Here is a 26,711-nt window from a genome sequence, read left to right on the forward strand (position 1 = left end):
ATTGTTTATGTAAATAGCATGTTGTGGAAGGGTCCAGACACTTTTTATGTGATTTCACTTGTTTTTGAGAAACTTACCCCCAACCAGTGATTATTTTCCTCATCCTAGTTGTGCACTATGGGGCTCTGAAACAACATGAACAAAGGCGGGGAAAACACTTTTAGAAACAGAAAAGCTTTAAGTATAGTAATGCAAGTCTTCACGTGTTGTACACATTAAATTGTGTTATTTCTAAGTTCCGCAGTTTGTTTGCTGAGACTCGAGTGATGCCTCTCCGTCCATTCTACATGTAACTGCCAAAACAAAGGAAACACGAGTAAATGAGGAATACAAAGTATATTGAAAGCAGGTGCTATCACACAGGAAGTTCCAGACACTTGTAGAATATATGCCAAGGCACAGTTAAGCTGTTCTGGCTCATGGTGACCCAACACCCTATTAAGACACTTTATGTTGGTGTTTCTTTTATTTCGTCAGTTACCTGTAGCAGCAGGCGACACAGAGAATGGGGAAGCAGCTCGAGTCACAATAAATGGAATATTAAGTCAGGAATGACACAATTTCATGCTATACTAACAGCGCTTTTGTTTCTAAAAGGATGTATTTGGGTGTTTTTGGAGTATTTGTTCGTGTTTTTTCAGTGCCACCGTACTGCAAAACAAGGATGAGGAGGTATGAGAGCGTCAAGTTCCTTGGCGTCCACATCACCAACAAACTAACATGGTCCAAGCACACCAAGACAGTCGTGAAGAGGGCACGACAAAACCTATTCCCCCTCAGGAGACTGAAAAGATTTGCCATGGGTCTTCAGATCCTCAAAAGGCTCTACAGCTGCACCATCGAGAGCATCCTGACTGGTTGCATCACTGCCTTGTATGGCAACTGCTCAGCCTCCGACCGCAAAGCACTACAGAGGGTACTGCGAACGGCCCAGTACATCACCGGGGCCAAGCTTCCTGCCATCCAGGACCTCTATACCAGGCGGTGTCAGAGGAAGGCCCTAAAAATTGTCAAAGACTCCAGCTAGGCTAGTCATAGACTGTTCTCTCTGCTACCGCACGGCAAGCGGTACTGGAGCGCCAAGTCTAGGTCCAAGAGGCTTCTTAGCAACATCTACCCCCAAGCCATAAGACTCCTGAACATCTAATCAAATGGCTACACAGACTATTTGCATTGTCCCTCCCCCTTTTTACACCGCTGCTACTCTCTGTTGTTATCATCTATGAATAGTCACTTTACTAACTCTACCTACGTACGTACCTATGTACATACTACCTCAACTAACCAGTGCCCCTTCAAATTGACTCTGTACCGGTTCCCCCCTGTATATAGTCTTGTTATTGTTATTTTACTGCTGCTCTTTAATTATTTGTTACTTATATTTATTATTCTTATCCATATATTCTTTTAACTGCATTGTGGTTAGAGGCTCGTAAGTAAACTTTTCACTGTAAGGTCTACACCTGTTGTATTTGGCGCATGTGACTAATACCATTTGATTTGATGAAGTGTTAATGTCAAATGCACAAGTTCAGTGAAATGCCTTTTTTTGCCAGGTCTAATCCCAGTAATGCAGTAATCAATAAGAATAATACACAAATAACAATGTAGAACAAAAACACAAGAAATAAAAAACGAGAAAGTAAGTAAGAATACTATATACAGGGTCAATGTGCAGGGATACTGGAGTGACAGAGGTAGATAAAGTATTGTTTTAAAACAGGCAGGAAGCAGGTCTCAAACCCTCAACCTTGTAGCCCGAAGTCCAGCGTGCTATTGACTGAGCAGCATGCTCAAGTGGGAGCGTGGATATCCGCGCATATAAACCCAGGGTTGTTACACAACTCACTCCATTTAAAGAGCGCGTCCTCGTTTTAGCTTGTGACTCAACGTCTTATAGGAACACGCTCACTGGGCAAGCACACGCAAGTTCGTGGATGCAAGGACCGATCTCACTTCTGACACCAGTGTAATGAAACAGGCAGGGAGCAGGTCTCGAACCCTCAACCTTCTAGCCCGAAGTCCAGCTCTTATAAAGACTTATCCGCGCTTATAAAGCCAGGGTCGTTACAGTATGTATTTATTCTTTATTGAACTAGGCAAGTCAATTAAGAGCAAAGAGCAGTGCATAAGACTGCTGGGCCACTCAGGAGCCCACGTATAGGGATAACACGACTAGGCATCAGGATTTATGGTAAACAGATCAGCAGCAGCAGCGTATATGATGATTGTAGGCCTATGTGAGTGGGTGTGTGTAGGGCCCTGTAAGTGTGCATAGAGACAGTGCAAAAATATCAAATGAATGAATCACTGGTTGCGTTAGGTTTCTCAGGAACATTCAATTTACATCAAAATTAGAGATTTGGTTGTAGAAAAAAAAGCCTGACTGCTCCCAAGGTTAGGGTTTACAGTAGGGACGTCCCAAGGATCCCTGAAAGCACTAACCGTTGGAGTTGAGGCTTTTATTTTGAAACCTCACTGTAAAGCAACCGGAAGTACACTTTAATTGGAGCTTTGAACAATCGACGTCATTCAGCAGTACCAGCCCACTGCTGCTGTCCCAAAGCAAGCACAAGTCTGAACTTTTCTCAAAGCCGATAGATAACAAACCGGAAGGAAAGAGTGCGAGTCAACTGCACTTTTATACTCTCATTAAGGTTAATTGCAGGTGGAGTAATGTCATTTTGTTCCTTCTTCGGTGGTGAGGTCTTTAAAGACCACTTTAAAACTGGTAAGAGGCTCCTCAGCTAGCTAAGATAGCATTGAAGTTAGGCAGTTACAGTAGCTAAGCTAAGCTAACTTGTAAACATGAGATTAGTCAGTAAAAATAACTTCTACATTTGCTTTGCTTGCTGTTTGGGGTTTTAGGCTGGGTTTCTGTATAAGAACTTTGACATTGATGTAAAAAGGGTTTTATAAATACATTTGATTTGGGACGTTGTGGCACATAACTATAACGTCTGGTATCTTTTACAGTAACGTTAGCCCAACTGTGTTGGACTATGACCTAACTTATGCTATGACCTAACTTATGCTCAATCAGTAACTAACTAAAAGTAGCATGCTCTTGTAATCACTGATTACACAAGGGCCACGTTAAAGTGCCAAACGTTTTCGAACGTTGCAGATAGAAATACCATGAATAGAGCCGTCGTGAGTCCTTATTCTACATGTCAGAGAGCCATGTTTGCTCTGCATGGCTAACATGTTTCTGTCTGAACGTTCCAAAACGTTGCATTACTTCTGATCGCCCTCTGGCTCTTACCAAACCGTGATGGAAGATTGAACCACCAGCCAGTTAAACTGTAGCAACTTACTCCACTGGGCCAAGAAAACAAATGTAAACCAAACATTAGTAGTTGCAGTAACTGTAAAGTATAATTCAAAATACAAATTGTATGTATACAAATTATATGTATACAATGTAGCGCCAATACAAGTATATTTAGATCTTAATGTGGCCACTTATGTCATCATTTCTCCTAAATGTAGGTTTTGACATGTCCTCCTGTAACTTCACTCAAAGAGAATGTGTTGAACATGGGTCCCTCCCCAGGGTTAATAGATGACAAACCGGTTTGGTTAAGGAAATAATGTGAGTCAACTGCACTTTTATCCTCTCATTGAGGATTGTTCCTGGTGGATTAATGACGTTTTCACTGGTCAAATCATCCTGTAACTTCACTCAAAGAGAATGTGTTGAACATGGGTCCCTCCCCAGGGTTAATAGATGACAAACCGGTTTGGTTAAGGAAATAATGTGAGTCAGCTGCACTTTTATCCTCTCATTGAGGATTGTTCCTGGTGGATTAATGACGTTTTCACTGGTCAAATCATCCTGTAACTTCACTCAAAGAGAATGTGTTGAACATGGGTCCCTCCCCAGGGTTAATAGATGACAAACCGGTTTGGTTAAGGAAATAATGTGAGTCAACTGCACTTTTATCCTCTCATTGAGGATTGTTCCTGGTGGATTAATGACGTTTTCACTGGTCAAATCATCCTGTAACTTCACTCAAAGAGAATGTGTTGAACATACATCCTAGATCTACTTTTGGCTAATCTCACTGTAATCTTCTATCTCCCCAGGGTTGTATGTGTGTGCCCAGTGTGGACACCAGCTGTTCTCCAGCAGATCTAAGTACGAGCATTCCTCCCCCTGGCCTGCCTTCACTGAGACCATCCTCCAGGACAGTGTGTCCAAGCACGAGGAGAGACCTGGGGCATTCAAGGTGAGATCCTCTCAGTTTGGCCGTGGAGTTGCATTGGACCAGAGTTGTGAAGTTTACCTTAGGTACAGATCTAAGGTCAGCTAAGCTTCCCCTTCCCCAATCTTATCCATTAGTGGGGGAAATTCAAAACTAATCCAAGATCATTGTCTATGGCAGTGGTCACCAACCGATTGACTGGTCGATCTTCTAGGCATTCGTAGTCGATCACCTGCAGCTGCAACGAGTTAGTAGCCAAGTGTGTCGCTAGGCCTGCGTCTTCATTATCAGCAGCTCATGTCTATTTTAATATCGATGAATATTTCACTTTCTCTGGTCGTAAGAACAGCATGAGTTTGTGCATGAGGCAGAAATAATGTGTACCCTCTGGTCAGTGTCACTGGAGGAAGGTAGACAGCAGGGACCGTGACAGACGGATGCTCTGCTGCTCTCTCCTTTCCTCCGCTGAGACTGACCATCAGATGCAGGTACCATTAATTAGTCCAGTAAAATAAAACATCTGATTATTTCAATTAATGCTCAACAATGCCTCGCAACTCATCTATTTTGTTATCAAAGCTTGAGTTTTGAAATATAATATGGTCTGAGAAGAACAATATTGGCAGGCCATGCATATAGCCAAATATGCTGTGATAATGTATTAGGTTTACTGCACAGAAACGTATAAAGTTAAGTCATATTTTTTTAATCTGAGCGGTAAATTTCGGCTTGCTTTTTGACTGCGAAAGTGATCGTGACAGAAAATATGGGTGACAACTTATCCCTTCTCCATAGGGGTGTCCCTCTGTTGACTGTTCATTGCTAAGTAGTTGTCTGCTTGTGGTCAATACACTGATGAGCCCATGTTCATTTTAACAGGATGTGTGTAGGGTATTGCATTCAATTTCTGCATTTGTAAGCAGTGTTTCATTTTGAACTTGGGAGGGTCCTAATAATCATGTTTGATATGTTGATTGTGCATTGAACAAAAATTGAAACGCAACTTTGTAAAGTGTTGGTCCCATGTTTCATGAGCTGAAATAAAATATCCCCGACATTTTCCATAGGCACAAAAAGCTTATTTTTGCAATTGGCATGCTGACTGCAAAACTGTTCACCAAAGTGTTCATTTCTCTACCATAAGCCACCTCAACATAATTTTAGAATATGTTGTACGTCCAAACGGCCTCACAACCGCAGACCATATGTATGGTGTTGTTTGGGGGAGCGGTTTGCCGATGTCAACGTTGTGAACAGAGTTTTTATGAAGGAAAACACCTTTTTCTTGATAAAAATGTGACACATAGAATTGACTTTACTATTGTACGGAAAGATGGAATTTGATAATTGTGTGTTTCAGGTCCGATGTGGGAAGTGTGGAAACGGACTGGGTCATGAGTTTGTGGGAGACGGGCCAAAGAAAGGACTCTCACGTTTCTGAATATTCAGCAGCTCACTGAAGTTCGTCCCTAAAGGTACGGGTTCACTTAAATTATGTTGTCATGGAATGTCAAGCCAATTTGATTAGATTATAGTCAAAACATGTCAATGTCTCTGGTTGATACCTAACCAATCTGACTGAGCACACGTTAACCACTGGATAGTTAATGTTACACTTAAAAACTTTGCTGAATTACAATGTTGTCCTTCCTCTCTCCACAGATAAGGTAGATGGACAGTAAGGTGAGCAGCAGGAGTATGGAGTCACAGTGATGGTAGAGCAGTAGGATTGTCTGGAGTCTCTGTGCTGCTGAAGGTGTGCAGGACAGTGGATGAAGAGTCCTGGGATAAAGCCCACTTTGGGACCTCCAGGACACTGATGGTCAATGTCTTCGCTGGACAAGGACAGAGGAACTCCTCCCAAATAGTCAGCTACATTATGCAATAATCAACCATCGTAATATAACAATGATACACAATTATAACACAGACAAGTACAAGGAGTTACACCATTACACAAAGATAGTCTGTCACTTAATCATTGTTTTATTTTTTATCTTAACATTGTCAGTCAAATGCGGGATCACTATGTAGCCTTCATAGTGGTGAATGTCACTTCAAGATGTCCTAATTTATATATAGTAGTGAAAGCAAAAAAAAGTGTCTCAATCTACCAATGTATGTTAATCAGTTCTATCAATGATGTTATGAGCCTCTTAAAGATAGACAGTGATGTAAATAAAATCTCAATGGTCTTAACGGTCACAATGTATAATATGCAAACAAAAAGAGAAATTAAACTGAGAAATAAAGATGTACTTTTATAGAAGATTACATTATTTGTTGGTTTAAATTTGAAATTAAAATATGAAAATAGTTTTTCAGCCATCTTTATGACAAACACATCAATCATGCCAGTATTTTTCTGTACTCACCTCAAGAGTTTAGCAGACCTGAAAATACTAAATTGTTAGTGTATATACTCAATCATTACTCAGGTTATACAACTAATCTTGTTCCACATCTTTCAGTGAGTTTATTTTTAATGCATTATACTCCCACCTTGTGGCAGACATGAGACCACGCATCATGACGGGCTTGTCAGTTGGTCTGGCAATGAATGTGGGCTAGACTCACAAAACCCTTCAAAAATGCTAACCTGATATTTGTGCCTCTAACTTTATCACTCATCATTATTTGTGATTCATTAAGGACTATCTGTAATCATGGTAGCATCCACATTCATGTAGAATTGTTTAGAAATATATTATATTCTTATTAACAATAAATGTGACTTAAAAATGACAATACATTATTTACCATTAATTTCTATTGGGCACAAAATAATCTGAAACACAACCAAAACAAACACAATGCATCCAACAAGTTAGTAGAGTCACAAGCTTGATGTAATCATTGCTAACCTGAATGAGGGAGACTCATATCTCCCTCATTAACTTTAAGCATCAGCTGTCAGAGCAGCTTACAGATCATTGCGCCTGCACATAGCCCACCTGTAAATACCCCATCCAACTACCTCATCCCCATATTGTTGTTATTGATTTTTTTGCTCCTTTGCACCCCAGTATCTCTACTTGCACATTCATCATCTGCACATCTATCACTCCAGTGTTTATTTGCTAAATTGTAATTACTTCACCACTACGGCCTATTTATTGCCTTACCTCCCTAATCTTGCCCTAATTTGCACACATTCTATATAGATTTTTCTATTGTGTTATTGACTGTATGTTTGTTTATTCCATGTGTAACTCTGTGTTGTTTGTGTCTCGCTGCTTTGCTTTATCTTGGCGAGGTCGCAGTTGTAAATGAGAACTTGTTCTTAACTGGCCTACCTGGTTAAATAAAGGTAAAATAAAATGATAAATTGTGTGCTAGGAATATGGGACCAATTACTAAACTTCTGACTACTTTAATACACATATAAGTGAATTTGTCCCAATACTTCTGGTCTCCTAAAATGGGGCTCTATGTACAAAAACTGCTATAATTTCTAAACGGTTCACCGAATATGGTTGAAATACCCTCAAAGCCATTGAATGTACAGAGCCAAAACAACAACACGTGTCACTGTCCCAATACATGTAGAGCTCACTGTATGTTCAGAATGGGGATATGAGCTCTTCTCCAGCATGTCCAAGATTGAGCATTCTTCAACATGGCCCGCTTTCTCTCAGACCATCCACCAGGACAGTGTGTCCAAATCCCCTGAGAATTGGGGACCAGTGAAGGTGTGTTGTGTGTGCAGTCAGAGAGGGACTGATTCACCCTTATGACCTATAGGAGGCCTAACGTGTGTAGGGGTTGTTTGTGACTTCGTGTGATTGTTGTCAGTGGAGGTTTTAGTTTTCCACCAACTCATTTTACAACAGAAGGTATTTAACATGTTTTATGTGTCTCCTTTTAACAAGGATACAGAATGTGATGTCTCCTCCCACCTGCTGTTCTACAGCTCTATCAGCTCTGACCCAGGGCTTGAGTTCAACAGGTTGCTTCCATATAAGGTGAACATCCACCCTCCTGCAGCAGAATATCTGTACTTTTAATGGGTCATGCTGTATTCCAGCTGCTCGAGGCTGGCTCTTCTTCTGCTGCTGATGATTTTTCTCCTTCTGATTCTTTGTTTTACAACCAGTCCTGCTGGGGGACTGGAGGAGTCATTAGGTCACCAGGACATGGTCCAATCACGACAACCTCTCCATGGAGTCATCCAATGGTTTTGAATCCTGTGACCTTTCCTCATTCAAAAACATTCTGTTACCCCGACCCCCAATAGTCTCTTTATGTATACTGAAAAGAAATAGAAACTCAACTTGCAACAATTTCAAAGTTTGTACTTACTTACCGTTCATATAAGGAAATCAGCCAATTTAAATAAATAAATTAGGACCTAATCTATACCTTTAAAAAAGGTAGGAATTTATATTTTATGAACGTGTTTTTAAAAAGGTTGGAATAAACCTTTACATTTCAAACCTTACAAACCTTTACCATGCTGACTACAAGTTTAGACAGCTGGCCCTAGACTCATGTAGCTGACATTGGCTAATTATAGGTGACTGCTGTTGCACAACCAAATTTCAAAATTGCACCAACAGTGTTTGCTTGAAGCACTTTATTCTACTGTAGCATTTATAAATGAACCACTTCATAACTATACACCTTTGGCTGTTTGGGAGGGTGCGCCATTCTAGAACATTTAGATAGAAAGTGTGGAACAGGCATGGTTCTCAGTCATAAACAGTAGGGCATCATGTGAGCTGCTCTATACATTGCATTTCTATATGGAACACTCAGAACATCGCCCCACCCACTTAATAAACCCCTGTTAAAACCCTTACTATCCTACAAGTTCTCCCTTAAAGTACACAAGTTCAGAATGTGGATATGAGCTCTTCTCCAGCAATTCCAAGTTTGAGCATTCCTCCCCATGGCCTGCCTTTTCCAACACAAACAAAGAGGCCTATTTATAGACTTCATGACTCATTGGTCATTTGCTGCTCTACAGCACCACCACTGTTCTGTGCCATCTGACAAACATTTCTAACTGCGTCAAGAGTATAAGAGCTCAGCTCAGAGAGGACATTTGCTGAGAAACCAGAGTTGGGCTACAAGACATTGTAGGCTACCAAGAGTTGAAATGGGTCTTCCAGCCTTGGGTCTGATACCGTTTTTGGGGCCCCTTGCGTTACCAGTAGCATTGGGAACAGTCGCAGTAGGGGGGATTATATTGATTAAGGCGATTCATAAGAAACCTTCATATCATCCAGGAAGTCCCATAATAACACGTTCCGTGAAGGTAAAGTCAAATAAAGCTTCTGGAAATGAACCCACTGGAAATGCTGCCAGCAAGAAGACAGAAGGACAGGGGAGCAGCAATGAAACTACCATCATAATTGCTTACGGCCTTGGAGTGGTTGACACTTATAAAAAGTAGGTCTATAATTTTTGACATATTTCTATCAAGTCTTCTTTACTGAGTACAATGTGCCTTTTTATTCATAAGAGCATGGATAGGCCTACCCTAGGCCATTATTTTAATGATATAATTCCTATGACATTGTATAATTCCTTTTGAATTGACACAAGAATGATGTTAGCCCACTGATACTTCCTGTTCTATCCTCATAAGTGTTAAAAAAGGTAGACCATCTCAGTTTGGTCCGGGTAACTTTCGCATGGCAGAGGCAGACCATATTCCACCATTGGCTTCTCTGAGGATAGCCCGAAACCATGAACGACTGGATCGTCTCCTACAAGTGAATCCAAGGCTCCATGAGATGATCATGAGCCTTGATTATGACCCAACAGGACAGAACCTGTTAACCATGAGGGTTCTTTACCAGGATCACAGAGATGCTCTGACTACTGGAAACAGCAGGGAATCTCAAGTATCCAGGTGAATGCTTTAGAGTAGGCAACACCTTTTCTGTGTTATCCTGTATGGTTTAGCAGATATGAAGGAAAATACATTGTCCAGTTAAGGCAGAATAGCAAAATGGCCACCATGATGATGATGTGTGACGTCGTACATGGCACCGTAGTTATTCTCGGCCATCAAAACATAGGTGTGGTCATCACCTTTTCCGTTGTCATGTTTTCTGTGTTCTAGTCGTCTGCTGGCAGAGACAATCGTAGACGGAGATGCTGCACTTATGCTGAGGAAGGCTTTTATCATGGGTCATCCTATATCTTCCTGGCAGCTCAGAGAAGACGCAGGTAAAGACATGGATTCTTTCCCTGTTCCCTCATCTTACAGTAGACACTGTAGATCTTTAGTGTCGCTTACAAAAGTAACATTTTCACTAAGTTTGTCTTAGTCGCTGAGTTTGCCTGTATGTTATATTAGGAGTATTTTACAAAAAAACTAAGATATGCATACAGTCTATTTCTCACCAGTCCACCATTGATATGGTCTCAGAATATCATCATTTTGAATAATGGAGCATCAGCGCCAGACTTATAGAAAACTTGTTTAGTTCCTAAAATACTGTTATCAACACTTGCTCTTGCTTTCCTGGCGACTTGAAGCTAAATGCCTTGAATGTGAGGGACAATTTGGGATTTCATCAAAAATGGACTAATGAAAAACATATTTTTTAAACATAAAAATAAAAATGCATAATTGCTTTTTGAGTAAAATGCCACTTTAAAGTTCAAATTTTCCCTATTTGAAACCGATGGTTTCATTGACATGTCTGACGAAGGAACAAGGTACTACTACAGAAATGGCTACATTGAGCTGGTCGAAGCATACCACAGGAAGGGGATAATCAACAAGAATCAAGCAAAAAAGCTCATTTCATGGGTGGAAAGAGAGATGCACCTGGACCGGGATACCCCAGAGTATAAGGAGATCCTTGATTACATTAAACGTCATATTCGTGTTTTCCGGTGGTAGAAATGTCAAACAAACTCAGACAACACAGAGTAAATACAGATTGTGTAATCTAACATGCTGACCAGACTGGACACGTCGCGCGCGAGCGTCGCAAAATACATTTAGAAATACATTTATGCACGATAGCGCACGTGCATAAATGTTTGGGTTCCGTGTAACGGGAGTTCCCAAGTTAAAACCCTTTCTATGATATGCAATTTATGGAATTCAGTATAGTTGGATTATAGTTTGAAATATACTAATTCATGTTGCCATTCTAGAACTCGATTAATGCACCATCTTGATTAACTTGATTAATTTACACGTATAAGGAATGCATATGCTGGGGTCAAGGAAGGGTAGATAGGGACTTATGGAAAGTTACAGTGTAGAAAGTTCATATTCTGCTCCATGTTTCTAAGGAGGGAGTCGAAGGGCAATAGTTAGTCTCTGAAAAGGCAGGCCAGCTGAGGAACTAGGGAGGGGCGAGGAATGTATCTCGAGGTCAAGTCAACAAATGAAGTGATAAGAAACCTCTGGGAGGCAGGCAAGAGAGACCCACCACAATGACTCTCCTACTTATGAGAATTCTGTGTTATGCACTATAGCCTGTTACCATATATGTGTTTGAATACTATCTGCTGTTGGCTTGTGTGGATGTATGTAGGTGTTATGCAACATAGCTGACTTGAAACATTGTTAACAGTTTCAGGGCCATGGGCCTTTCTCATGATGGAAGAATACAGAATAACATAAAAACGGACACATACAGAACGTAGTGTAGCAAACCACAGGCTGTTTTTTGTTAGAACTCAAACTTAACAATAACAGAAACCAGATATGTGATAACGGTATCTAGGGAATGAGCGCATAGATACTCGACACAGCAAGTTACATCTATCAACTGGAGCGCCCGGGGGCTGGTACCAGCTCGTACGACAACAATCAACGATAGGCTGGGTGAGATTAAACCACGCCCAGTCTCTACTCTGACAGACCGGCTCGGAAGCTGGAACTACTACTGTCATCAGGGTACATTATAATATCTTTGTCAGGAACAAGTCAGTTCTCTGTTTGCCCTGCGAGGTGGGACAGAGAGCCCGTATATACGAAAATTGCATTTACCATTTATTGCTTAGCTAATAAAAAATACATAGTATACAATCGGTCGCTCATTGTCATATTTATCCTGATACCAGATTCGAATTGACGCAACTCTAACATACTGCAGTCCTATTTCACACATGTACTTCCATGCATGAAGGTTTTAGTATCAGGCAGTGCTATAACTACACCAGTGAGAGGAACCAATTACGTTTCTGCCTAACAACAGCGATGTATTGGCTGTCTAGATGTGTAAGGACATGATCCCACATATTAGAAGGTAATAAATAAATGCTTGTGTAATCATGTCTTGCCTTTGCAGCTGTTTGACCCAGTGGGTGAATAAACTTGGTTCGAGCTTTGTGTAGTCGTCCGTTTGAGTTTTTGCTCCGTTTGTTCAGAATCTAACAGTATAAATATCATAATGAGGAGGATAATTTATTGTTGATAATTGTTGCCAAGTTTTTTTGGCCTACTGTATAGTCTGTGCCTGGTTGATTATGTTCAGCAGTGTACTAGTAGTAGATCCTGTCTGACTGTTGCATTTGGTAAGTGTACAGCCTATAGATTTCTGTGCAAAATGTTTAGATTTCCTGATTCTCTGCAGTTATTGTAACATTATGCAGTGCGCACTAGCTCAATGTCTGGGAAAACCGTCATTAAAATATCATCTATTTTGGAAGCAGCAGAGAGTGAGTGGACATTACTTTCTTATTTGTATTAAATCTTCTGTTTGTCGTGTGTAAAGTTTAGCTGTGTGTAAAACCCTCTACTTCCACAGATCCTTCTTCTACCTGAAGAGTGCAGTAGCAGGTGTCCACCTGTTGATGGTGCCGTCCTCTTTGATAAAACAACTCTGAGGTCCTGGTAAATAAATGTGATCAACGCTGCCATGTGTTTTGGCCATAACTATGACACACCAATGGACAATTGTAACGATGTACGCTGAGAGTCGGGAAGCAAGTTCAGGGAGTGAATACATTTAATGGACAAAACAAGAAACATTAACAGCGCACCAACATGAAACAACAATGACGCCTGGTGAAGAAACCAAAGGGAGTGACATATAAAGGGCAGGTAATCAAGGAGGTGATGGAGTCCAGGTGAGTGTCATTATGCACATAACAATGGTGACAGGTGTGCTCCATAACGAGGAGCCTGGTGACCTAGAGGCCGGAGAGGGAGCACACGTGACAACAATACACATCAGGCAGTCATTGTACTGTTAAAACATAATTAAGGAAACTTTCAGAGGTTTCTGACCACTGTAAAAATCCTTGAAAACATCAGTAATGGTTAAAGGATTTAAAGCGTATTCATTCCAATTACAGGGCCTTGAAAGAGTCCTGTTTTGTTATTTTTCGTCACTACCTACCCGAGTCGGGAGGGGTAATTTGCATGCCTGCTGCCTTCCTCGGATGTGGTAGCCGTTTCTCAGGTTCCCTCTCCGGAATCAAACCCTGATTACCCCGTTACCCGTGGTTACCATGGTAGGCACAGAAACTACCATCGAAAGTTGATAGGGCAGACATTAGAATGAGACGCCAGTGGCACAAAGCTTCACCAAAAGCGCCAGGGCACCCGAGAGCACCCTGTATGGGTTTTGGGTCTGATAAATGCATGTGTCCCTGAAGGTCAACACTTGTTGGCATATCTTATCTCTAGGATTACCACAGCTATCCAAGTAACATTGGGGTGATCAATGGAACCACAACAGATTGAATGAGCCATTCACAGTTTCACTGTACCCTCCGTGTGTACTAAGACTTGCATGGCTTAATCTTTGGGGGACAAGAATATGGCAGGATCAACCAGGTAGAAAAGGGGGGAACAGTCTCCAAAAGAAGAACAGCTGATGGGGGGCCTCCCAGGGTGGATCACGTGGCTCATGGTCAAGAGGAGTGAAACTGGTAGGACAGACAGAGAAGGAGGAAGGGGATGGATGGTCTAATGCAGGGAGGGACAATCAGGAATGCAAATAGTCCGGGTAGCCATTTGAATAGCTGTTCAGGAGTCTTATGGCTTGGGGGTGGAAGCTGTTAAGGAGCCTTTTGGACCTAGACTTGGCGCTCCGGTAAGGCTTGCCGTGCGGTAGCAGAGAGAACAGTCTATGACTAGGTTCTTTGACAATTTTTAGAGCGTTCCTCTGACACCACATGGTATAGAGTTCCTGTATGGCAGGAAGCTTGGCCCCAGTGATGTACTGGGCCGTACTCACTACCCTCTCTAGTGCCTTGCGGTCGGAGGCCGAGCTGTTGCCATACCAGGCAGTGATGCAACCAGTCAGAATGCTCTCGATGGTGCAGCTTTAGAACTTCTTGAGGATCTGAATTGTGTTACACCAAGTGGACATTGCTTTTAGGGACAAAATATAATCAACCAGAACTATATGGAAATATGGACTATTGTTTCTTGAAATAAACTTATGTGCTATAACTAAAAGAGTAAGTGAAGGGAATTTGATTCATTATTTTAATTCATTTACTGAAGTTCAATGTTCCACTACCTTACATGGGACAGTCACACCATGGGACAATTGTCACGTTTGGTTCGAAATTGTAAGAAAACATTGCCTAAGAATACTCATGATACAATTAAAACAAAATCTAAGCTATTTGTGTTTGCCACCATGGACAAAACAATGGGTCGTCATGTCAACTACACATATGTGTTGTAAGTATCCCTATTAATCACTCATTTGTCACGCCCTGGTCGAAATATATGATGTTTATTCTTCATTTATTCGGTCAGGCCAGGGTGTGACATGGGTTATTGTGGTGTGTTTTTGTCTTGGGGTTTTGTGGGATGTCTAGCGTTAGTCTATGGCTGCCTGAGGCGGTTCTCAATCAGAGTCAGGTGATTATTGTTGTCTCTGATTGGGAACCATATTTAGGCAGCCATATTCTTTGTGTGTTTCGTGGGTGATTGTCCTTAGTGTCCTTGTTCCTGTCTCTATGTTAGTTGACACTAGTATAGGCTGTTTCGGTTTTCGTTACGTTCTTTTTGTTTTGTAGTATTTGTATTGATTCGTGGTTTACGTTTTCATTAAACATGGATCGCAATCTACACGCTGCATTTTGGTCCGACTCTCCTTCACCGCATGAAAACCGTTACATCATTGCAGTATTAAAAGTGTTGACGATAATATGTATGAACACACTTATTAACCATTACTATATATCCAATTCATTATATGTATAATTATACATATTAATATATACAGTATCTAAATCATCTGCCGACCGTTAACTAATGCTCTCAATGATTTCATGAACCAATAACAGGTCTGTTACAACTGGCTTGTAATTGCAATAATAATTCATTTATATCTAGTTTATAAATCAACTATAAAGTATGAAAATACATTTATTAAACACCTTTTAATGGATCTTCTTAATCATTAATACATAATTTATAAGAGTGTTTATGAATTGATAAAATACCATTTATGAATAGCTTACTAATATTTATACATTTAGGCACAATGCTCTCTAAATTATTAATAAGCTATTAATCCATCATAATACTTTATTTGAACAATGTTTTTGTTTTTAAAGCTGAATGCAGACTTCTGGTGCCAAAGCTGTCTGTATAAGAACACCTTGGACAAATGTTCTTGTGGTCTTGTGACCATTTCCAGAAATCATATGAAACTTCACTGAATGATACTAGACACCTTGAAAATGGATATTATATTACCCATTTGTTGATAAGTAGAACTTTAACTTCTCTAGAAACTCTAAAGTACAACAGCTGCCACAGCTATAAAAATAATTAAAAATTCGAAGTGTGTTTAAAGAGTAGGTCTATAATTTTGCTTAATTTTTGTGGTGAAGTACAGGTAGACCGAGGCCGAAGCGTAGAAACACACAACCAAATATTGAATTGCAGATAGAAAGGCCATGAAAAGAGACGACATGATTCCTTGATCTCCATGTCAGAGAGGTATGTTTGTTCCACATAGCATATTTCTGTTTGAATGTGTGTGTACAGTATGTGGGTGTGCGCATGTGTGTATGTATCCAGGCACTCCTCACCCAGTAATGTATAAAATATCTCTTTCTCTTTCACTTAGAAACATGCACACACACACACTTAGAATTTGGACTCATTGGTCATATATTGCACAACTCCGCCCATCCCACAAGCCGCATGACAAACCTGTGTGTCAAGATTATAACTTTTCAGAGTTAAGATCAGAGAGGACACATTTGCTGAGAACCAAGAGTTGGGCTACAAGACATTGCAGACTACCAGGAGTTGAAATGGGTCTTCCAGCCGGGCTGTTAGAGTTCTTGGGGCCAGTAGGGTGGGGGCAGCAGCGCTGGTAGGGGTGGTTATAGTGATTCAAGTGGTTAAAAAGAACAGAGAGGAGAAACGTTCTATTTCTCCAGGAACTCACAAGTGTTTTGGTGACGAGAGAACACGGTTGAAGGAGGAAAAGTCTAATGAAGCTTCTGGAAGAACTGGAAACTCTAGGAAGAATAGAGTAGAGCCATGCCGTCATGACGAACATGAGGATGACATAATAAAAGGTTACGGCCTTGGACATGTTCACAAATATAAAGAGTAAGTCCTTCATTTGGGTACATTTTTGTGTGGAGTTACAGATAGACCAAGGCCTAATCTCATCAACCCAGAATCAATTACTGTGTGAGCAGAATACTTCAGCCATCTACTCGATGTTCTGGGTTCTGGGTGGATGACTAGTGTGAAAGGCAGAACCATGGTGGATCCATTTTTGGTTGCAGACAAGTCCACCTCACTTTCCTTCAGTGTGATTTCTGACCTTAAACTTAATCCGAGTCTATTGACGGACCTGTGTGTCAGTCTAAGTAACATAATAAAAATATCCCCATCAAAATCTGTCAGTTTAAAGTGAAGATAACAGATATTTTGGCGTGGGCTGCATCTCAACCCACAGCATCCGCCTATGTCAGCGTTCCACATCTGTAGTGGAAGGTGGCCGAACTACAGACCATGAGAGATCCCAAAACTCGGTCTTCTCACGAAAACGTCTGTAGCGTCCAGAAGGTTTGGCCTACAAACTTATAGAAAGTGGAGAATAAACACGATGGTGTTCTCTGTTTTTCTCTTTGACCCACACAAGTGTCCCAGTACTCGTCTGAAGTTAACCAATATAAACAATGGAAGTCTGATGGTAACCCATACAAGCTAATGGAAGTAGAGAGGTAGTTTTGTGCCCCCAAAAATAAGGTGTTAAATATGTGTAAAAAAAAATAGAAATCACTACTGTCATTTATCTGCATGTCCAACCCTTATATTTAGCCTCACAGTGAAGTGTTTCAGCAGTTTATTTTCAGGACAACCAGGGCTACAAGTAAATTACAAAAACTGTAGCATTCATGAGTTTTGTTGATGGATGTCAATAAGAAAAATAAGGTCAGCCAAACAAGAACCTGATTGAAAGCAATTTATAAGAATGTAGTAAGTATAGAAAGTGTTTGCCCATTGGGAAATTAATATTTAACTAGTCAGTGACAACTGTGTGGAGTTTGGAGTTTGTAACAGCAACTATGTGAACTTATTAGAGTATTATAGACCCTATTGATTTCCTTTGATCTTCTATGTAGAATAACTCTTTACCTTCAAACTACTATTGTGTAGCTTGTGAGCGTTATAGAGCAAAACAGATTACAAGTACATGTTTGTGAGAGTCTCAATAGTTTGTAGCTCAAATCATTCGAACTCGACCAACGTTTTTGTGAGAAAAAGCGCTCGTGAACCCCTTCGGGATCCGCAAACATTGCTACCGTTAATCACACAGACTAATGGTTACTATCAATGGACGCAGAAGAAATAGATGAACAACAAACACACAATGTTTAAAAGGGGTTAGATTAAAGTCTACTTTGATAGCTGAATACAATAGGCCTTGTTATGGATAGGCCTAGGACATAATGTTCATGACAGCATGTATATAATTCCAACTGCATTGACAAACTAATAATCTCGTCCACCAGCTGGCTCTCTGTCGAACCATATGGTTTCACAGGGCCTCAGAGTGGAAGTTGAATAGATGTCTATGGCAGAAGTGGATGAAACAACCTCTGGTTTTAATTGAATGATCTCTCAGTCCATCCTCTAGCATAATCCTTAGAACCTCCCCCCTACATTGTGGACTTCAAATGCCAGCACCACAAGTGATTTAAAGTGAGCTTAGAAAATTGGAAAGTACGCATCTTAGAAATAGTAATACGGTCAATGTGATTTAACATACATTTTCCTCGCCGATTTTGTAATATTTTTTAAGTCCCATCTACTGTCATAGGCTCCATTCCCGTCTCCATTTAGAGCCACGCCTCATAATCGTGGGATTCACTCAGAATTTAAATTGATTAGCATTTCACTCAGTAAATTCACACCCCCAGAATTCCAATTAGTCCCACACTGTTACCAGGCTCTACACGCCAGCAATTCGAGACTGGGGACGAGGTTAAACAAATGATGTAAACCTGACCGACTAATTCTTCTTCTCTCCTCATAAGTGACAAAAAATTTCGACCATCTTGGTGTGATAAGGAGAATGAAGGCATTACAGAGGCAGACCATATTCCACCTAAAGATTCTCTGAGGAAGGCCCTAAACAATGGACGACTGGATCGTCTCCTACAAGTGAATCCAAGCCTTCATGAGATGATCATGAGCCTTGTTAATGACCCAACTGGACAGAAACTATTAACCATGAGGGTTCTTTACCAGGACCACAGAGATGCTCTGACCACTGGTAGCAGCAAAGAATCTAAAATAAGCAGGTGAATGCTTTAGAAATGCTCACGGCTTTCCCCCGATATGTGTACAAGTTCCCTCCCCTTAACGATTGTAAATAGTTATTCATCCTTGAGCATAGGGTTGGGGTCAATTCAGGAAGCATCATTTGAATTGAATTTCAATTGCAGGAAGTATAATTTAATTCAAAGCAATTCAAGCCAAATCAGCTGAGACATGAAACAAATGTTTATCCAAAGGATATGCCACTTATTAATGCAAAAAATACACATGCCATTCCAAATATTTGTTTTATTATACGAGATGTTAGATTGTTCCCTTCCATACTGTAGTGTTTGATGTAATGCATTCTTGCCAGAAATTATCTGATCTTAAAAAATATTGAGGGATTTATTAATTATTATAGACACCCACAATATGATCTTAGAATATTTGCAGACCACTGTAATTATTTAAAATTGTTTTAGGAGAATGCATTTTTTAAATTAAATGTATGCTACATGGTGTTGGTAACCATACATGACAGCCTGGTCTCATAGTCTAGTCTAAATCCGGGAAACAATTTAGTATGACATGTTATGTTTGGTATGGTTACATAAGACAGATGGTAACTTAAGGCAAAAAATGAAAGTAGGGTGGTTGGTTGGGGTGGGTGGGTGTTTCGAATTTTAGCTAATAAGCAACTTTTCAACTCACTACTTTTTATCTACTTTGCAACTACTTATAATATTAGCTAACCCTTCGTCTTCCCCTAACCCTAACCTTAACCCTTTTAACTAACTCTTCCCTAACCTGAACCTTAACCATTTTAGCTAATACGTTCCCCTAACCCTTTAATCTAACTCCTAATCTTAACCCTAACCTTAATTTCTAAGCCTAACCCTAGCCTAGCTAGCATTAGCTAATGTTAGCCACCTAGCTAGTATTATTGTACATTTTGTAACATATTGTGCGTTTTGCAAATTTGTAATATATTACGAATTGTAATTCGTACCATATCATACGAAATGGGTGATGGACATCCACAATTCAAGCCATACCATGCGAAACGTAACCTATCATATTAAATGGATACGAACAGAATAATACAATATGCTCTGAGACCAGGTTGTACATGATGTCAAAATAAACATTTCTATGGTGATAGAATAAATAAGCCATTTGAATTTCATTGAATTTCATGGAATTAAATTATACTTTAAATCTAATTCAAAATTAATTCAAATTCTGCTTCCTAATTCAAGAGTTAAATTAAAATTAAAGAGCAATTCTCAATTCAGAATTGACCCAACCCTGCTTGAGTGGGACTGAACAAGTGTAAACTTAATTGGAAATTGGGGAAAAAACAGAGACAACCTCTTACCCTTACAATGACAGACTTTTCTGGTTACAAATGATAAATTAACAAAATTCCTGAAAGTAACTGTTTTTTTTTAAACGTGTCCATTGAGGATTTTGAATGGCATATTATTTTTCTAATCCGATTATACCTATCCCATATTTTCATAAAACCACAAATTCCACGGGGGTAAGTGTAAGAGGTTGTTTCCGGACATTGCCTGTGCAGCTCCCCTGCTCTGTGTGTTATCTTTAATGTTTACCCCTCCTGTTCACAGGTGGATTTTGACACAAACAATGCTAAGCGGAAAAGATGATTGTGCAGTAAAAATGCTGGAGCAAGCTTTTATCATGGGTCATCCTATAGCTTCCCAGATGCTCAGACATGATGCTGGTAAAAAATATATATACATACAGTATATACACTACTGGTCAAAAGTTTTAGAAAACCTACTCCTTCAAGGGTTTTTCTTTATTTTTACTATGTTCTATATTGTAGAATAATAGTGAAGACATCAACACTATGAAATAACACATATGGGATCATGTAGTAACCAAAAAAGTGTTAAACAATCTTTTTCTTCAAATAGCCACCCTTTGCCTTGATGACAGCTTTGCACACTCTTGCCATTCTCTCAACCAGCTTCATGAGGTAGTCACCTGGAATGCATTTCAATTAACAGGTGTGCCTTGTTAAAAAATTATTTGTTGAATTTCTTTCCTTCTTAATGCGTTTGAGCCAATCAGTTGGGCTGTGACAAGGTAGGGGTGGAATACAGAAAGATAGTCCTATTTGGCAAAAGACCAAGTCCAAATTATGGCAAGAACAGCTCAAATAAGCAAAGAAAAATGACAGTCCATCATTACTTTAAGACATGAAGGTCAGTCAATAAGGAACATTTCAAGAACTTTGAAAGTTTCTTCAAGTGCAGTCGCAAAAACCATCAAACACTATGATGAAATTGGCTCTCGTGAGGACCGCCACAGAAATGGAAGACCCAGTTCCCTCTGCTGCAGAGGATAAGTTCATTAGAGTTACCTACCTCAGAGGTTGCAGCCCAAATAAATGAATCACAGAGTTCAAGTAACCAACATATCTGAATATCAACTCTTCAGAGGAGACTGTGTGAATCAGGCCTTTGTGGTTGAACTGCTGCAAATAAACCACTACTAAAGGACACCAGTAAGAAAAGGAGACTTGCTTGGGCCAAGAAACACAAGCAATGGACATTAGAGCGTCCAAATTGGAGATGTTTGGTTCCAACCGCTGTTTCTTTGTGAGATACGGTGTGGGTGAACGGATGATCTCTGCATGTATATTTCCCACCGTATGGAGGAGGAGGCATGATGGTGTGGGTGTGCTTTGCTGGTGATACTGTCTATGATTTAGAATTTAGAATTTATTTAGAACACACTTAACCAGCATGGCTACCAGAGCATTCCGCAGCGATACACCATCCCATCTGGTTTGGGCTTAGTGGGACTATCCTTTGTTTTTCAATGGGAAAATAACCCAACACACCTCTAGACTATGTAAGAGCTATTTTACCAAGAAGGAGAATAATGGAGTGCTGCATCAGATGACCTGGCCTCAAACAAATTGAGATGGTTTGGGATGAGTTGGACCACAGAGTGAAAGAAAAGCAGCCAACAAGTCCTCAGCATATGTGGGAACTCCTTCAAGACTGTTGGAAAAGCATTCCAGGTGAAGCTGGTAGAGAGAATGCCAACAGTTTGCAAAGCTGTCATCAAGACAAAGGGTGGCTACTTTGAATAATCTCAAATCTAAAATATATTTTGATTTGTTGAACACATTCTTGGTTACTATATGATTCCATATGTGTTATTTCATAGTTTTGATGTCTTCACTATTATTCTACAATGTAGAAAATAGTACAAATAAAGAAAAACCTTCAATGAGTAGGTGTTCTAAAACGTTTGACCGGCAGTGTATATTTTCCCCTCATCATATGGATATTTAGTGTTAAACATAAATCTGACAAAGGTATCCAGTATTTGTTTTTCCGTCAATGTTTTAGATTGTTTTATGAACTTGTAGAAGCCTAGGCACCCGATAGCGCACCCGATAGCGCTAGATCTGCACTATCATTTAGCATAGCTGCGGAAAGATGTTTGGGGTGAAGGTGCTGTGATTTGACATAGAAAAAGGCCCAGTGCACTACTTTTGTGAGATTATTTGTTTTGTGTGTAATTTTAGTTTTATTATGATTTTTCAGTGGGTGTGCAGCACCTCAGCACCTCTATGTCCTGCTGCCATGTCATTTAGGCTTGATGTGCATTCCTGGGTAATACACTCATGTCCCCCATGGACCAGCTCATACATAAAGCATCCTCCATTCAGGCTGTAAAGGCAGAATTGTCCTCACTTTAGTGGCGAGAAGGTGGGCGGGGGGTGGAAACAGGGAAAATATGCATACTTTCTTTATGAAACACCATTTCCACCACCATTTTTGTATTTTCTGATCATTTAGGATGTTGGACTCCTTTAATTGGCTGAACGCTGTGTGCAGCATCCTAAATTGTCTGAAAATATGAAAAAGGTGGTGGAAAAGGTGTTTCATAAAGACAGCATGCATATTTTCTCTGTTATTTTCTGCCTTCTTACCATTAAAGCTAGTTAACAAGGTGAACTATGCATTTGCAGCCTGAATGGAGGAGGCTTTTATATACGAGCCGTCTTCAGGAGACATGAGTGTATTACCGGATATGCACATCAAGCCTAGCTAGATGATTGATAGTGCAGATCTAGTGCCCGTGCACTATTGGCTGCCTAGGCAAAATGTGTAGTTGAGAAGGACTAGTGTTGGAATCACTAACATTCATTCTCTCAACGTGTAAAAATCCCTTGTAAATGTGAAAATATGCCCCCTTTTGTAGGATTGGTTGACGCCGCACTACGTACCGAGGGTAAAGTTGACATGTCTGATGAAGGCACAAGGAGCTACTACAGATATGGCTACACTGACCTGGTCGATGAATATCTCTACAAGGGGATAATCAACGAGGGTCAAGCAAGAGACCTCAAAATATGGGTGAAAAGAGAGATGCACCTGGACCGGGATACCCCAGAGTATAAGGAGATCCTTGAAGACATTCATGATTTCTATGACTGTTTTCATATGTTGTAGGCTTACTCTTAAAGCAGTATCCAAGGGGAAAGAATCAAAAGTATACCTTCCATCACTTATCGATCATATTTTGGAGTAGCCTACAATTTCATGAATTTCATGTTGATAATCTCATCTTATAATTATAATGTTTTGCTTTACAACATGATTGGTTGATCCACAGATGTTGCAATCTCTATTGCACTCCACACTGCCCTTTCCCACCTGGACGAAAGGAACATCTATGTGAGAATGCTGTTCATTGACTACAGCTCAGCGTTCAACACCATAGTACCCTCAAAGCTCATCACCAAGCGAAGGATCCTGGAACTAAACACCTCCCTCTGCAACTGGATCCTGGACTTCCTGACAGGCCGCCCCAGGTGGTGAGGATCGGTAGCAACACATCTGCCACGCTGATCCTCAACACTGGAGCTCCCCAGGGGTGCGTGCTCAGTCCCCTCCTGTACTCCCTGTTCACCCACGACTGCATGGCCAGGCACGACTCCAACACCATCATTAAGTTTGCTGACGACACAACAGTGGTAGGCCTGATCACCGACAACGACGAGACAGTCTATAGGGAGGAGGTCAGAGACCTGGCCGGGTGGTGCCAGAATAACAACCTATCCTTCTATGTAACCAAGACTAAGTAGATGATTGTGGACTACAGGAAAAGGAGCACCGAGCACGCCCCCATTCTCATCGACGGGGCTGTAGTGGAGCAGGTTGAGAGCTTCAAGTTCTTGGGTGTCCACATCAACAACAAACTAGATTGGACCAAATACACCAAGACAGTCGTGAAGAGGGCACGACAAAGCCTATTCCCCCTCAGGAAACTAAAAAGATTTAGTTTCCTGAGATCCTCAAAAGGTTCTAGAGCAGCAACACCGAGAGCATCCTGACCGGTTACATCACTGCCTGGTATGGCCTCCAACCGCAAGGCACTTCAGAGGGTAGTGCGTACGGCCCAGTACATCACTGGGGCAAAGCTGCCATCCAGGACCTCTACAGAGGAAGGCCCTAGAAATTGTCACAGACCCCAGCCACCCCAGTCATAGACTTGTCTCTCTACTACCGCATGGCAAGCAGTGCCGGAGTGCCAAGTCTAGGACACAAAGGCTTCTCAACAGCTTTACCCCCCAGCCATAATAATACCTGGACTATTTGCATTGTGTGCCTCCCCCCTCCAACCAGGCTATCTGCATTGTGTCCCACCACCTGCCAACCACTCTTTTTACGCTTCTGCTACTCTCTGTTCATCATATATGCACAGTCACTTTAACGATACCTACATGTACATACTACCTCAATAAGCCTGACTAACAGGTGTCTGTATATAGCCTTGCTACTCTTTTTTCAAATGTATTTTTACTCTTGTTTTATTTCTTTACTTACCTACACACAATTGTAACCCTCTCACCTGGGTGTCACTGACTGGGGGTCCCCGTGAGGGTAACACACCTGACCCCTCTGTGCCCGCCGTGCTCAGTTAGCAGAAACTCAACACACTGTCACGTCTGCACACACACACACACACACACACACACACACACACACACACACACACACACACACACACACACACACACACACACACACACACACACACACACACACACACACACACACACACATACCTTTTTTCCCCACACCATTGGTTAGGGCCTGTAAGTAAGCATTTCACTGTAAGGTCTACACCTGTTGTATTTGGCACACGTGAAACATTTATAACATTTATTTGATTTGATGTGATTATGTGCAGCAGTGTGCTAGTGGAGCCAATCTGCTTACATTAAATAGTCTCTTGAAGCTTATCACTGTTTAAAGTCTCTTTCTAATCTACATTTATCTGGAGGTCTTCATATCGACCACATTGGTAAATGTATAGACTTCCTGCTAAATGTATACATTTCCAGATTTTCCACTTTTACACAAATGGAAGGCTGTGCAGCTATTGTTAAATTAATACTACCCAAATAATATGTAACAGGCTATACAATATATTGTTTTTCTTAATTGGATCTGTGTTGAAATGTAGGCCTATCTATCCCAGAACAGCAATAATGAAATGCTCAAATATACTGAACAAAAATATAAATGCAACATGCAACAATTTCTAAGATTTTTCTGAGTTGCAGTTCATATGAGGAAATCAGTCAATTTAAATGCATTCATTGGGCCCTAATCTATGGATTTTAAATGACTGCGAATACAGATTTGTATCTGTTGGTCAAATATAACTTCAAAAAATGGGCCTCACAATAGGCCTTATTTCTGTGCATTCAAATTGCCATTGATAAAATGCAATTCTGTTCATTGTCCGTAGCTTATGCCTGCCATACCATAACCCCACTGCCACCATGGGGCGCTCTGTTCGCAATGTTGCCATCAGCAAACCGCTCGCCCACATGACGCCATACACGTGGTCTGCGGTTGTGAGGTCAGTTGGACGTAATGCCCAATCCTCTAAGACGACGTTGACGGCGGCTTGTGGTAGTCGCCTCCTGTACTCCCTGTTCACCCACGACTGCTTGGCCAAACACGACTCCAACACCATCATTAAGTTTGCACAACAGTGGTAGGTCTGATCACCGACAATGATGAGACAGCCTATAGGGAGGCTAGGACAACAAACTCTCCCTCAATGTGAACAAGACAGAGGAGATGATTGTGGACCACAGGAAAAGGAGGGCCGAACACGCCACCATTCACATCGAAGGGGCTGTAGTGGAGCAGGTCGAGAGTTTCAAGTTCCTTGGTGTCCACATCACCAACAAACTAACATGGTCCAAACACACCAAGACAGTTGTGAAGAGGTCACAACAAAACCTTTCCCCCTCAGGAGACTGAAAGATTTGTCATGGGTCCCAGATCCTCAAAAGGTTCTACAGCTACACCATCGAGAGCATCCTGACCGGTTCTATCACATCCTGGTATGGCAACTGCTCGGCCTCCGACCATAAGGCGCTACAGGGGGTAGTGCGTACGCCCAGTACATCACTGGGACCAAGCTTCCTGCCATCCAAGACCTATATGCTAGGCATTGTCTGAGGAAGGCCCAAAAAATTGTCAAAGACTCCAGTCACCCAAGTCATAGACTGTTCTCTCTGCTACTGCACGGCTAGCGGTTCCGGAGCTCCAAGTCTAGGTCCAAAAGGCTCCTTAATTAACAGCTTCTACCCCCAAGCCATAAGACTACTGACTACTGTTTACATTGACTTCCCCCTTTTGTTTTTACACTGCTGCTACTGTTTATTATTTATTATCTATGCATAGTCACTTTACCCCTACCTACATGTACAAATTACCTCGACTAACCTGTACCCTCGCACACTGACT

At 40.9% G+C, this 26,711-nt stretch overlaps 1 protein-coding gene, 1 long non-coding RNA gene and 1 pseudogene across 3 annotated transcripts; all 3 read left to right on the forward strand.

The window, feature by feature from the left end:
• The first annotated feature begins 2,535 nt into the window (after window positions 1-2,535).
• LOC135529123 (methionine-R-sulfoxide reductase B1-A-like) lies at window positions 2,536-6,482 on the forward strand (annotated as a pseudogene).
• A 2,690-nt stretch (window positions 6,483-9,172) lies between these two features.
• On the forward strand, window positions 9,173-12,516 carry LOC135529124 (uncharacterized). 2 transcript variants are annotated; one of them, XR_010453657.1, is made up of 4 exons: window positions 9,173-9,602; window positions 9,802-10,068; window positions 10,282-10,388; window positions 10,877-12,516. It is a non-coding gene; the product is annotated as an uncharacterized LOC135529124 (long non-coding RNA). The 2 variants fall into 2 exon arrangements; XR_010453656.1 differs by having other exon boundaries at window positions 9,174-9,602; window positions 10,282-12,516.
• Window positions 12,517-15,930: 3,414 nt separating this feature from the next.
• Window positions 15,931-23,744, forward strand: LOC135529127 (uncharacterized). The gene is made up of 4 exons (XM_064958010.1): window positions 15,931-16,098; window positions 18,663-18,929; window positions 20,520-20,635; window positions 23,140-23,744. The coding sequence occupies exons 1-4, from the start codon at window positions 16,088-16,090 to the stop codon at window positions 23,388-23,390; spliced, it is 645 nt and encodes a 214-aa protein (XP_064814082.1). The 5' UTR covers window positions 15,931-16,087; the 3' UTR covers window positions 23,391-23,744.
• The last annotated feature ends 2,967 nt before the right edge of the window (window positions 23,745-26,711 follow it).

Source organism: Oncorhynchus masou, unplaced genomic scaffold (assembly GCF_036934945.1).
Source record: "Oncorhynchus masou masou isolate Uvic2021 unplaced genomic scaffold, UVic_Omas_1.1 unplaced_scaffold_1102, whole genome shotgun sequence".
In the NCBI taxonomy this organism is placed as follows: domain Eukaryota; kingdom Metazoa; phylum Chordata; class Actinopteri; order Salmoniformes; family Salmonidae; genus Oncorhynchus; species Oncorhynchus masou.

Excerpts from the sequence above, each read along its gene's own strand:
- LOC135529127 (XM_064958010.1), top strand. Across the intron at positions 18,930-20,519 it reads AAAGAATCTAAAATAAGCAG|GTGGATTTTGACACAAACAA; the intron begins GTGAATGCTTTA and ends TCCTGTTCACAG. Across the intron at positions 20,636-23,139 it reads GATGCTCAGACATGATGCTG|GATTGGTTGACGCCGCACTA; the intron begins GTAAAAAATATA and ends CCCCTTTTGTAG.